The sequence below is a fragment of the Anarrhichthys ocellatus genome, unplaced genomic scaffold, assembly GCF_004355925.1.
Source record: "Anarrhichthys ocellatus isolate YVR2014 unplaced genomic scaffold, GSC_Weel_1.0 scaffold1126, whole genome shotgun sequence".
NCBI lineage: Eukaryota > Metazoa > Chordata > Actinopteri > Perciformes > Anarhichadidae > Anarrhichthys > Anarrhichthys ocellatus.
The window spans coordinates 1-13,319 of NW_022281100.1; the positions used below are offsets into that span (position 1 = coordinate 1).

The following is a 13,319-nucleotide window of genomic DNA, read 5'->3' on the forward strand; positions in this document are numbered from 1 at the left end:
TAATGGACAAACCGTTTGTCATGAAATAATTCACTGGTTTTTTTTTTGCATTTGAAGTGGTTGTACTGTGCTCCGTCTAAAAGACTGTTACGGCTACGCTAGCAACTAGTTGCTGGTGTAAAACACTTTTTTTCCAGGAACCTTATGTATGTTCTCTCATCATATATAACATAGCATCGACAGTCATGTGTTATCTTACTACTGTACTCTATGTGGTTGATTCATGTTCTAAAATGTATTGCTGGTCGTTGTATATAATCTGCTTCCTGTCAATACATTGATTCATTTCCTGCTGCTCTGTCCTAGGTTTGAGACACTTGATGCAAATGGAGTTCTACAGTTAGACCCAGCTGTTCCTGGTGTCTTCAACGGGCCGTATCCACTCGGAATTGACCCGGTAAAATCCGTACACTCACTAGAAAAACAGAAATAGGTAGATCGTAGTTGTTTTCTGTGGTAAGAATCACAGGGCAAACAAAGTGTGTATCAGAGCCTGATATATCTTCTTCCTCTGTGTCATAGAGCTCCATTGTTGTCCATAGTGATTAAAAACACATCAGTGAGCCACACTGTTGCACTGGGTGACATGTTTCTACATGTACACATACACAGTAATCCCAATCGTATGCACCGTTTCACTGCTGTCTGAGTAACGTCTTTGAAAAGCTACAGTGCCCAGCTGGTTCAGAAAATGATTGAGCCTTTTTTAACCCTAAAATGAAACTGTATATCTAAGCGGTGCTTTTAAAGATCAGCATCATCTGTAGGCACCAGCAGGCTGAATCACCAAAATAATTAACACAAAGGAGCAAACAATATGTAGATTTCCCAATGTATTTGTTTTACGTTAGTACACCATAATGCCCTCAAACATTTCACTTTGTGTAATCTCTGCAGATCTGGAATGTTGCCACCAACAAGCTGACCTTCCTCAACTCATTCAAGATGAAGATGTCTGTGATCCTGGGTGTCATTCACATGCTGTTTGGAGTGTCTCTCAGTCTCTTCAACCACCTGTACGTAGGACACAATGCTGGAATTGAACACCTGCACCATTTGGTGTCCTCAGTTTTCACTCCCGTTCTCTACAGGCTTAAAGCATAGTCACTACAGGCAAAAGGGTTCGTACCGGGTTTGAATGGCCACACTCGAAGATGTGGCATAAGGCCTACGAAAGGGGCCAGATGTACTGAAAAGAATGGTTTACACTACTGGAAATTGTTTTTGCTCAGTTGTTTGCACAGAAAGTGATGAAAGTAGTTATGTGAATAATGAAAAAAGAGAGCTTGAGAGAAAAGTTTGAACCAAGGGAGGTTGGTTACAAAAAATTGGTCATTTGAGGAAGATCTGACTACCGAGGCCCTAAAACTCCTCAGAAATGACATCAATTGCCAAGCGGCACTATACATGTTCTCTGTTTGAGGCTTTAGCCTGTATGTCCACAGGTTTTTAACATATTGCTAGTATCTATGTTGTGTAACAGGTGTGGTAAGGACTCAGAAGCAGTACGACAGGCACACAGAATAATTGGAATCAAAGCTTTATTCTCAAATGAACACACAACAGGTAACAGTCTTGGATATGCACAGGTGTAGAATCCCACATGGTGGAACGCCAAGCCGTCAGGGGAGAAGGCAGACAGAAACCAGAGGCAGGATCTCGTGGTCGGGGACAGAAGGCTGAGTGGTTTACCGGGGCAGAGGCAAGGCGGAGAAGTCCAAACAGGCAGGGTCGGCAACGGGAAACTAGTCGGAGGGTAAACACTGGAATGTCTGGCATAATGCGGAGAACAATCTGGCAGTGAGTGTGTGTGAGACTGGGGTCTAAATAGTAGGTGCAGCAGAGTGAGCAGGTGAGAGTGATGAGCTGATGAGGTGGGTGTGACTAACAGGTGCGCTGAATGAGCTGATGAGGTGAGCGAGAGACAGAGTGACAGGAGAGAAGGGGCGGAGCTGTGACATGTTGTCAAAGAATGTACCAGTGGTGTAAAACAAGCAGATCATCTTCTTGGATTTTCTCTCTCCAGTTTTAGAATGAAAATGTTTGGAGATTTTCAAATCAGGCTTCCCATCATGCTTCAGGTAATGTACAGGGAAAGTGAGGTCCCGGAATATTTTTTGGAATATCTGTTAACATTTTGGTGAATCTATACCATCATCCTCCAGGTCCTTATTGCTCTGTGACTGCAGATATTCAGACTGCAAAAACCTGGATTACTGCTGATACTGAAGGAACAGTTCAATGTGAGGAGTGGATTCCACTGATCCCAGCAGTATACTTGTACTCAGGATTGCTGGTGTGATCACGTTTGAGTTATGACTCTGGTTTAATAGGTTTACTCACTGGTTTCTGGTGGCCGCCACGGCAAAATCTTTGCAACCAGGGCAAAAAAAGAAAACAACATTCTGTGATCAATCATCTGATCCACCTCCCTCAATACGTACTTGGTTATTATTGCTCCACAACACGTCTGTTATTCTACCTGTGAAGCCCGACCAGTTCATCCTAGTTAACGGCACAATTTTTAAGAAAATGAGGTCACTCTGATATTTCCCAAGGAGGAGAAAGTCAGGCAGGCATAATATGCATGTGCATAAAATCTAGACGGATGAAATGATGTAACCTGAATTAATTTCTTTGCACCGGTGCAAGTAGTCTATCCTGGCTCGTAAAAAACAGTTGTTGTTACTGTCACTGAAAACTTCTGGTAATTCTTAAGATTATTACGTGTTTGTTTCCATTGATAGACAAAGAGGGGACATTAATCAAACTTAGGAACAGAAGAGGACAGGAGGCCTCAGGGAGGGACATGAGAGGAGAAAGAAGAGAGGAGGCAAGGAGAGGAACGTCTAAGGGCAGGGGAGCAGGAGAGGAGAGGGAAAGAGAAGCTTCCAAAAAACATCCAAACTACTTAAATTGGTCTGAAATACCAAAGTTCAAGCCTTGTTTGTTTCAAGTTTTAAAACATTGTTTTCACTTTTCTTATGTCCACATTGCCCCCATAGCTAACACAGTTATTACATCCATCTGAATGGATACACGACTACACTGATGGAGTATGATGAAACAATTATTTTCACTGGAGGCCAACATAAGCAAAGTGATTCTCCGTCACCGACATACAGTAGCAGCGCTACTATACAATCTGCTTTGTTTGTGTTGTTGACTGAATTTCTCCAGGTACTTCAAGAAGCCGCTGAACATCTTCCTGGGCTTCATCCCCGAGATCGTCTTCATGGCGAGCCTGTTTGGCTACCTCGCCCTGCTGGTCTTCTACAAGTGGACGGCCTATGACGCCTTCACCTCCAAGGACGCGCCCAGCCTGCTCATCCACTTCATCAACATGTGTCTCTTCAACTACAGCGACCCCACCAGCAAGCCCCTCTACAGGGGACAGGTGCTCCCTCTGCCTCTCCCAGCTCCCTGCCCCTCGCTCATGCACTAGTATGGTTGAACCCTGGTAGTGAGTTGTACAGCAGCTCAAAGCCAACACACATAATAGTATATTTAATTAATAGTAATTAACAATGCTATATATATATCATAAATAGTTGTACTGATACCCGTACCAGAAATGCCTCTGATACAGCCTGAAGTGCTGGATCAGGTAACAACATGTGTCTCTCGCTAACCGATCCGTGCATCCTGCCCCATCGGTACTGAGCAGTGCAACTTTTAACAGAGATGAGAAAGAAGCGAGATGACTCACTCCAGAAAAATAAAACGGTTGCTGCATCCGGACTTGATGATGGCATGAGGCGTCTCGCTTCTTTCTCATCTCTGTTGAGAGGAATTTGACAACATTTTAACACTGGAAAACGCCAGTAAAACGCCGTTGGTATTTTGACGCATTATTATTGGATCGATACTCTGTCTATCGGCCAATACGCAAGTTCAGGTATCGCTATGGAGAAGGAAAAGTTTAACTTGTCTTATGGTCAGAGGTCAGTTTCTACAGAACAGCAGCCCTGGTGCTGGCAGGGATTTAGTGCCTCGCTCTGGGATACTTCTGGAGGGGTTGTTCTTGCCGACATGAACTCAGATCATCACTTTCTCAAACTACTTTACTCTGCTAGCCAGACCACCAGTGTAGCCACAAAGTATCAGGACAGTAATATGGTATGTTTCTTTTTTTCTGCTCTATTCCAGCCCTTGGATTTGAAATGAAGCTAAAAATGTCTGGGAGTTTAAACATTCCGGCTCTTGCTACATATAGTGCCTGATGGAGATGCTATCAGAGAACTCTTTTGCCCAGAGTTACCAGTCTACCTAGTTTCGTCTAAGTTTTTGGACTCTAAAAACTACTAGACTACTAGGTCTACCAGGTCGAGAGTGGGCTGTATTACCTTGTTTATCCACAACAGCTCTGAACGTTTAAGGTTGTGACTGCTGAGCTGTCACTGTCTGTGCTGACGTGCTCATCTCCTCCATCTGTCTGCTTTAAAAACATGTGGTGTGTTCAGCTAGCTCAACCAACCCTGCTATGCCTGTTCTGTTACGGGGTGTCTGCTCTTGATATGATTGGTTAGAAATAGTTGTGTACCGTTGATTTGCTGTCAACCAATCAACGGTACACCAAAGCTTCTCTGTATCATGCACATTTACAGTTGTGGCTTACTTATTTGTTAAGGTATTGCCCAACCTGTGTCATGAGATTGCTTTTTTCTCATTCTGCAGAAAAGTGTACTCACCTTTTAACAGATCAGCATATTACTATTGTTAGATTAAAACAACAAATAACTGTAACACGTACCTGTGTTGCAGGAAAGCAAAGGACAGCTTGTATTCGGTCGAACAGGAGAAAAATAGAGTGCCATCGTTGAGAGGGAGGACGGAGTGAGGCCTCAGCAGGATGTGTTCGGGGAATTAGTATCTTCTGATCATTGCTACACATCACCAACACCCTGTTAACCTCTCTCTGTTTGAATCTGTAGATGGGGATCCAGATTTTGTTGGTGCTGATTGCCCTTGCATGTGTTCCCTGTATGCTGATTGTGAAAACTATGGTGCTTCGGCGTCAGCACCTGTGGAAAATGCACCTGGTATGTGGATCTGATCCCACCTATAACCTTACTGGCACCTTTGATGATTAACATTTATAACCTGTGATATAACCTTTTTTTTCACTCCTATTCTGCCATTCATTTCAATGCACGTTGTATTGTGTAATGTGGTTGGTTGTGTTGTCATGAAACATGCTTAAAGCCTGCCTTGGAAACGCTCATATTTTGGTGGGAAATTTGGTTGAAATACTTGTCAGAATGAGGCACCCTAACAGCTGATGGTCTACCACTTGTATCCTCTTACTCTAGCTGTACATTTGACGACTTCTTACCAAAATTCTTTCTGTCTAACGAATGTGAATTACCTGATATATGAGCCTGGTGCTCTCTTTGCTCTCACTGGTCGGCTTAAAGCTCAAAGAAATGCAGTCCCATCAGACCAGAGATCAGTACCAACTTTAAAGAATTATGGTTGTGTTTACCACGTTCACAGGAAGAGTCCTACATATAAACTTTGTACGTTTTGGCACCAGGTCATTTTTTAGATTGTTTTTTGGAGAATTTCTGCAATTATTTGACAGAGGACAGTGTAGGTCCTTTTGTGGTGCAGGATGTGATGTGATTCTGCCGATGCATGCAGGTCGTTGAGTAAGTTCTTGTTTTAAAACGTTTAGAACATCCCGTCATTAACATTACAGCAAAGGTTACCTTTCATTTTGTTTATGTCTCATTCTTATTGTTGAAAAAAGGTTGTCAATTGATATTATTGTGATTTTATAAAACGTTTAGCTCATTTTCTAGGATGACATCGCCCATAGTTACTGTATGAGGGTGAAGTAGCAGTTTGTGTCTTCAGTTGTCTTATTACAGTCCTGTGACAGCTACGGAGACCAGATATTCTTCTCTTTCTTTGATTCATTGATTGAAGATGGATATAAGGAGAATTTCAATAGAATGTCAACATCAAGAAGGTTACCAACCCTGCCTCTAAGTTATCAAAGACTATGAAGTTATTAGCTAGCTGACATTTCTGATACAAATTAGCCACCTGAGCTAACTAGCCTGCTGTCAAGCACATTAAAAGCCATTTTGGACAAGTGACAAAAGCACTGGACTGGATCAGGATGTTGCTGGTCGCTCGATGAGCCAACAGGAAATGTTGATTTTAGTCATATTTAGAGGTTTTGCAGTTACAAGCTGTACTTTACAAAAATCTTCATTTGTGTTTGTTGAGGTTTAACTCGACCAATGAGCAGCGTTGTGTTTCACAAGTGGTGGATGTTTTTCATTTTGGAATGAAAGCCTTAACTCACTGTACGGGGTGCCCTGTTACTTTCAACAAATGAAGTAAATGAAGAAAGCGTTCAACCCAAGGCTTGCTTTAAGCTAGACACAGCTCTTGTGGCTTTTGTGTCTAGTCCCAGAAGAGGGAAGAAACCCCTGCAGAGAATCTAGAGCAGTCTTTAGAGCAAACAGGCGTGTCCTCATCATGCACCGGACTCACCCAACAGGGTACGCAGAAGTTCGGAGGGGTGCGGGTGGGCAACGGGCCCACGGAGGATGAGACTGGCATCGTGGACCATGACCACCTCTCCCAGCACTCAGAGGAAGGAGAAGAGGTGAGCCCATGAAATATATCAGCTAACGTCACTGATTACAGTTCCATCCTCTCCCAGGCCTGCATTTTGATAGTATCTCTGTGTGTCACTTTAAAATTGAAGTGAGAAGACTTGATATCCGTCTATAATTGAATGGGTTATTTCCATTCTCTATATGCCAATACATATGAAATACAAACGAAATCTTTCTCCGCATTGGCCTTTTACCTGCTGTGCCTTTTCAGCTGATGTTTTGTGTGCAGCATAGTACTGAAACATCATCCAAATATTGCAATACCTCTGATTCTGATGGTTCCTGTATTTAAGATTGCACCTTTATGTATTTAAAATGCTTGCCATTACAAAATGTTTCCATGCTATCTTTTGTTCCGGTGGGATGGCTATGCGATGCCAAAACCTATATGGTGTTTGTCGTTGCATCACAATCACTTGTATTTGGCTCACTAACGAATGTGTAGTCTGCTTTATGATCAATCATATTGATCATATCATACTGAAATGATGACAATAGTTAGAGGTGCTCGATACACAATTCAGAGCATTCCCATTGCCTCAACATGGAGACGACTTGCAGAGAGCGCTAACAGTGTTAACCTGAGGGTGGGGCTGATACCGCCGTATGAGAGTGGTGCAGAGCGTTGGTCATTAGCTAGCCAGTGGGGCACAACTAACGTGCATGCGCGGCAGACCGGCTAAGTAAACAAAGCAGAGAAAAGCCTAGATAAAAACACACACAGAGGGAGACATTACTCCACTATCTCTTTACATAGACAATAGTTGCTTGATGAAATATTAATGTTCTGAATTTCAAATTAAACACCTTTAAGTTCAGCACTGTGTAGTTCCAGCAGTTCCAGCTTCAGACTGTCTAAAGCTTACAACCACAACAATAGTAAATGTAAATATTCTGTCTCAGCTCCTTCACCAGCGCCATGCTTCCCTCCCTGCTCTACCTTCATATCAGAGATATCTCTCCTGAGTAGTCACAAGAGATGAGGACGATGTGGGCACAGCGTGCAGAGAGAGAGGCGGGGCAGGGATGGACCGCAGCAGATAAGAGATGGACTTTCCATTTCAGAAACATAAACAGAGAGGTGGTGTTCATGAGAACCAGCGGGTGGAATTTCTCAAAATACCAGGCAGATTTGTTTCTGTCTGTGACTCAGAGGCTCTCCCAGGTCTCCTGCATAATACATCTCTGAGTTGTTTATGTAGCGATAACATATTACATAACTGTACTGTTATGAGACTGCAGTCTGTCATCATTATTGCAAGCGTATGATATTCCATGTCGCCATGACTTAACAACAGGCTTATGGAATTTACTATTGCATAATGTTGAGTTAACTGTTAGAGTGTCAGGTTGGACATCTTACTGAGTAGTTGAGAAAATGTTAACATCCAGATAAATTGAGTGATGCAGGGCTCCTTCTCTCCTTCAAACACATTCTGAAGGCTTCAACAATCTGAATTAATCTCATAAATCATACATATGATGTAAGATTATTGTATGAACAAGAAAATCAGAAGTTATCCTTTAAGATCCAACCCGACCGAACCCAAGAGGTGCCAAATTTGAGATACGAGACCCGAAAAAAGTTCTATTTTGCTTTATTTCATCCATTATTGACTGTTAGCTTACCAGGCTAGTGCAATGCAATTTGTGCATGTCTAATGCGATACATGACACAAATCAATGCTTGTAACAGTCAGAGAGAGAAAGAGATAAAGGTCTCATTGAATTACATTTACATTACAAATAATCAAAAGGAAACCCAACCTCAGCAGTCAGTCTAATGAAATAACCTGCAGAAGTAGGATGGGACCTGATGGATGGATGCGGTTTTTGAATTCTGACACTAACCTTTGACCTTTGCTTACTTTCAAGCACGCAGAGGAAGAGCCGGTAAGAAACTGAGTTTTGGTATCTTCTTAACATGTCTGGATGCCGTCTTGCCTGATCTGTTTGTGCCTGTATTACCAAGTGGTGGTCTTCCTGTGTGAACCTCCTGTACTCCTATGTCCATCTATGTCCATCTGCATGTCTGTGACAAGCCCCGCTATAGTTGAAACGAGGCAGAATAAGTTCAATCACTTTCGTATATAGCTTTGAAATTCTTGAGATTTATTTATTGCACATTAAGATTTTAGGCAGACGCTCTCACAAAGAACAATATGTTTGCCTTTTAGGACAGATTATGAAGTGTGATCCAAGACCACTACCCACAAGACAGAGACGAGCCGGAGTTAAAACTTCTTTTTTTTTTCTTTTTTTTTAAATTTTTTTATTGAAAGACAAGAGACAATATTAGACAATACATAGACATAACAACAAGAGGATGACAAGAACAGTGGGATAAAAGCTAGCAAACATCATATAGTCAGTGTCTGTGTGTATATGTGTATGTGCGTGTGTGTGTGTGTGAGAATGTCCTTGAGCCTTTTGAGATGGAAGGAAAAATACCCATTGTGATGGGTGTTGAGTGTTTCAATTCCTTTTATGTATATGTTCTGACGAATGGCTGCAGCTAACGGTTCAATGAAAATGGTAAAAAGTGAGGGGGAGAGTGGGCATCCTTGCCTAGTCCCCCTGTGCAGTGTGAAACTTTGTGAGGTTTGTCCATTGGTGATGGCAGTGGCTGAAGGTGAAGTGTATAGAATTTTAACCCAGTTAATAAATGATTCCCCAAAGCCAAATCTCTTTAATGTGCTTGTGAGAAATGTCCAGTTTACTCTGTCGAAAGCTTTTTCTGCATCTAAGGAGGCTATGATGGTACCAGTTTGTTGTAATGATGAGTAATTGATTAACTGAAACAGTCTGCGTGTGTTAGTGGATGAATGTCTACCTTTGATAAAGCCGGTTTGATCTGGATGAATTATGGATGGAGTGACTTTGTCTAATCTGTGAGTTAGTGCCTTAGTGATGATTTTAATATCTACATTGAGAAGAGAAATGGGACGGTAACTAGAAGGAAGAGTTGGATCTTTGTTTGGTTTGAGGAGGAGTGATATACTGGCTGTGTTCATGTTGGCTGGAAATTGCAAATTTTGTTTTATTTCAGTTATCATTTTGTTAAAGAGTGGAGCTAGAATGAACCAGAAGTGTTTACAGAACTCAGCTGGGAAGCCATCGGGACCTGGTGCTTTGTTATTGGGCATAAGATTGAGGGCAGTACAAAGTTCGTCCTGTGTTAATGGTGAGTCAAGTATGTTGATTTGTTCTTTGTTAAGCTGTGGTAGATCAATGCTGTTGAGAAATGAGTTGATGTCTTCTTGATTTGGGTTATTTTTAGATGAATATAGATTGGCATAAAAACTTCTGAAGATTTTATTTATTTCATCGGGTGAATTTGTGGGCTTCCCTGCAGAGTCCTTGATGATTGAGATTGTTGTTTTTTCTTTATTTCGTTTAATTTGATTTGCCAAATATTTACCGGATTTATTGCTATGGTGAAAATGTTCTTGTCTAAATCTGTGTATGAGGAATTGAGTTTTATTATTTATAATTTCATTTATTTGGAATTTGTACTTTCTTAATTCGTTCTGGGTTTCCGTTGTTGGGTTACTTGCATTAATGGTTTCGAGTCGGTTGATTTGTTGTTCCAGTTCAGCTTCTTGTTGTTTTTCTTTTTTTTTTGTAAACGGAGAATGAAATGATTATTCCTCTTAAAACTGCTTTCCATGTTTCCCACAGAAGGGTTGGTGATGACTCTGGGGAATCATTTATTTGTAAGAAGGACGCCCACTCTTTTTTAATAAGACTGTCAAACTGAGGGTCTTTGAGAAGAGATATATTGAAGCGCCATCTAGTGACAGGTTTATGTACAGTAACTCTGTTCCATATAAATGTTACGGGAGCATGGTCGCTAATAATGATAGGATGGATTTTCGAGTCTGAAATATTAGATATGATTGAATTGCTGTTGAGGAAGAAGTCAATGCGTGAGTATGAGTGGTGAACTGGTGAGAAGAATGAGTATTCTCTTGAGTTTGGGTGCTGTAATCGCCAAATATTGCCAAGACCAAAATCACTCATGAACTGTTTTATCGTGTCTGTGGATTGCCAGGTACGCTTATTATTTGGATTTTTAGATCTGTCTACTGATGGGTCGATAACTGTGTTGAAATCGCCTCCTATTATGACTGGGCAGTTACAATTGTTTGAGAAGGATGAAAAAAAATTATGAAAAAAGGATGGGTCATCAGTGTTTGTGTTCGGAGTTAAAACTTCTAGGACGAGTCAAAGCCACAGACCGTATTATAAGATGTAGATGTAGTCTCCCAGACGTCACTCATTGGACTGTGGTTTTGAGGCCTTGAGTTCGGTGTTTTAGCAATTGCCATCTTGATTTTTTTTTACAAACAGAAGTGGGTGGAGCTAAATACAACTGAACGATGATGGTTTTTTGGCCGACCAAAGAAAGAATGCAGGTTACTTCCACATTGGCTTCACTTTTCAGAACTGGAGGTTGCCGCCTCACACATCTCTGCTCTTCAAATGTACCCTCAGTCTTTGCCTTGGTTTTGAAACATGTTTAACTTTGTCCTGGCAAATCAGTCTGAAAGAAATGTGTGGCTGCTAAAAACAATGTTGTTTAAACTGAGCCATTTCATCACAAGTCTAAAGTCCTGTACGCTGTGAATGTACATGAAATCACACTCTCTGCTCAGCTGAAATGTTGGTTCACAACATTTGTGATCAGAGCCACTGGCCTCGGTGCATTTTGCCAGTACGGCGTGTTAGCCAGGGTTGCTTTCATTAGCCACTTATGTCGGAGACCCTTTGAATGGAAACAATGAGTGCTGCTTGCATGAACTCTATTTCACGGCTCCAAGGACAAAAGAGAGGCATGGAAAGAGGAAACCGGGCCAGCGCAAAGCCAAATCCAACAAGAGTAAGTCAGAGCAATAGACTCCCATGTCTCCCCCCTCCATACAGGAAAGGCTAGTCTTGTTCCAGGAAGGAGAGAACGGAGGAACTCTGTTGGCTTTACAACACACAAACAAGTCCCTGCGCTGTGATCACGCTAGGGTCAAAAAAAGGAAAGAAACTCAAACCAGCCTGATCAGATCTGAAGGCTCCGGCGGGGGTCAAAGGTCAAAGCAGCCCCTCATTAAGATGATAACGGAATTTCCATTCCAAGTCATTTCCATGGTTCATGCCATGCTGACTGTACAGTTGTTATTACTGACCACTGTTTGAGTAGCACAGCCGGGGGATAGTCCTCTGTGAGTGTGGAGCAGAAAGTAAAGTGTTGAGATGACGTATGTGTCAGTAATGACTTTCTGGAAATGATTTTGTTTAAGTCTCAAAAGAATGTTTACTATTGTAGCAAGCATATTGAAAATACAACAACTGTTTCATTTGTACTCACATTTATATAAAAGTTCATGTGAGCAACTTTTAACTGGTTATGAAACCGTTACTTCAGTTTAATGCTGAAGTCTCTATATGACCATCAGAGAGAAGATATTTCTATACAGTTATTCTTAATGTTTGTCATTCTGGTGAAAACAGACAAAATCCTGCATGTTCACCAGAACCTCCTTTGGCTCCGATTCCTTCGGAGCCTCCAGCAGAGACCAGCAGCCGTAGTTACATTCCTTCTTACGGGGAGATAGTTTAGTCATTTGAGCAAAGCTGCAGACAAAAGAATCAATATCCTGGAAGGTGCTTTCCACTGGCTTCACATGTCATAGTTGGTGCTACGCTGCCTGTGAAAACGGTTGCATGAGGTTTCCTGTGGCTCTGGAGGGGCTTTGTTAACTCTGAGAAGTGACATGAACCAGATGTTTTGGTTTGAGTTTGGAAACTAGAAATACATTTAATACACACTACCAACTGGTGTAGTTTTTGAAAGATGCGAGTTTGCCAAGCAGGAAGGAGAGAACGGAGGAACTCTGTTGGCTTTACAACACACAAAGAAGTCCCTGCTCTGGGTGAGTTGCATTATGGGAAGTGTAGGATCCAGGGTTTTTTGGTGTTCGGCCTCTGCTACACCAATTCTGACCATTCTTTTTGTATGTTCTGAGACTTTAGGCCAGTGCAATACTTAATCACTGCAGTACCTCATTACAAATCATGTTATGACATTGAATAATACAGATATACCTGCTACTAAACGTACAAGAGGTTCCCAAAAAGTTTGTTTCAATTTGAAACACAGTGGATGCAGAGGTGGCCTGAAGGTTAGGAGAAGTGGGCTTGTGACCTGAAGGTTCCTTGAACGTGGAGTCATAATAACTACTATCAGCTCAATGCCTCTACATGTAAAACATAACATATGTACATATATACCATATATATATATATATATATAGACACAAAAATATGTGACTATAACCAGTCGGTGTGTGCTAACCATCTTGTCTTTCCCCACAGTTTGACTTTGGTGACGTAGCTGTCCACCAGGCCATCCACACCATAGAGTACTGTCTGGGATGCATCTCCAACACAGCCTCCTACCTGCGTCTCTGGGCCCTCAGCCTGGCTCATGCACGTGAGTAAAAGCCTGCATACACAAACACACACAAGCATGCGCAGTTTTATGATGCACATTCTGTCAAATAATATGTAAAGAGGTTGCAATTTATATTTCGGAATAATATCAACATGTATATTTCGATGAGAACCTTGCTGTTGCCATAACTGTGTGTGTGTGTGTGTGTGTGTGTGTGTGTGTGTGTGTGTGTGTGT

The 13,319-nt window shown here is 41.7% G+C and overlaps 1 protein-coding gene across 1 annotated transcript; it reads left to right on the top strand.

Annotated features, from left to right (window-relative positions):
* The first annotated feature begins 245 nt into the window (after positions 1-245).
* On the top strand, positions 246-13,297 carry LOC116377324 (V-type proton ATPase 116 kDa subunit a-like). The gene is made up of 7 exons (XM_031838937.1): positions 246-397; positions 898-1,016; positions 3,181-3,397; positions 4,935-5,042; positions 6,422-6,622; positions 8,511-8,528; positions 13,005-13,297. The coding sequence occupies exons 2-7, from the start codon at positions 946-948 to the stop codon at positions 13,128-13,130; spliced, it is 741 nt and encodes a 246-aa protein (XP_031694797.1). The 5' UTR covers positions 246-397; positions 898-945; the 3' UTR covers positions 13,131-13,297.
* Positions 13,298-13,319: the final 22 nt, after the last annotated feature.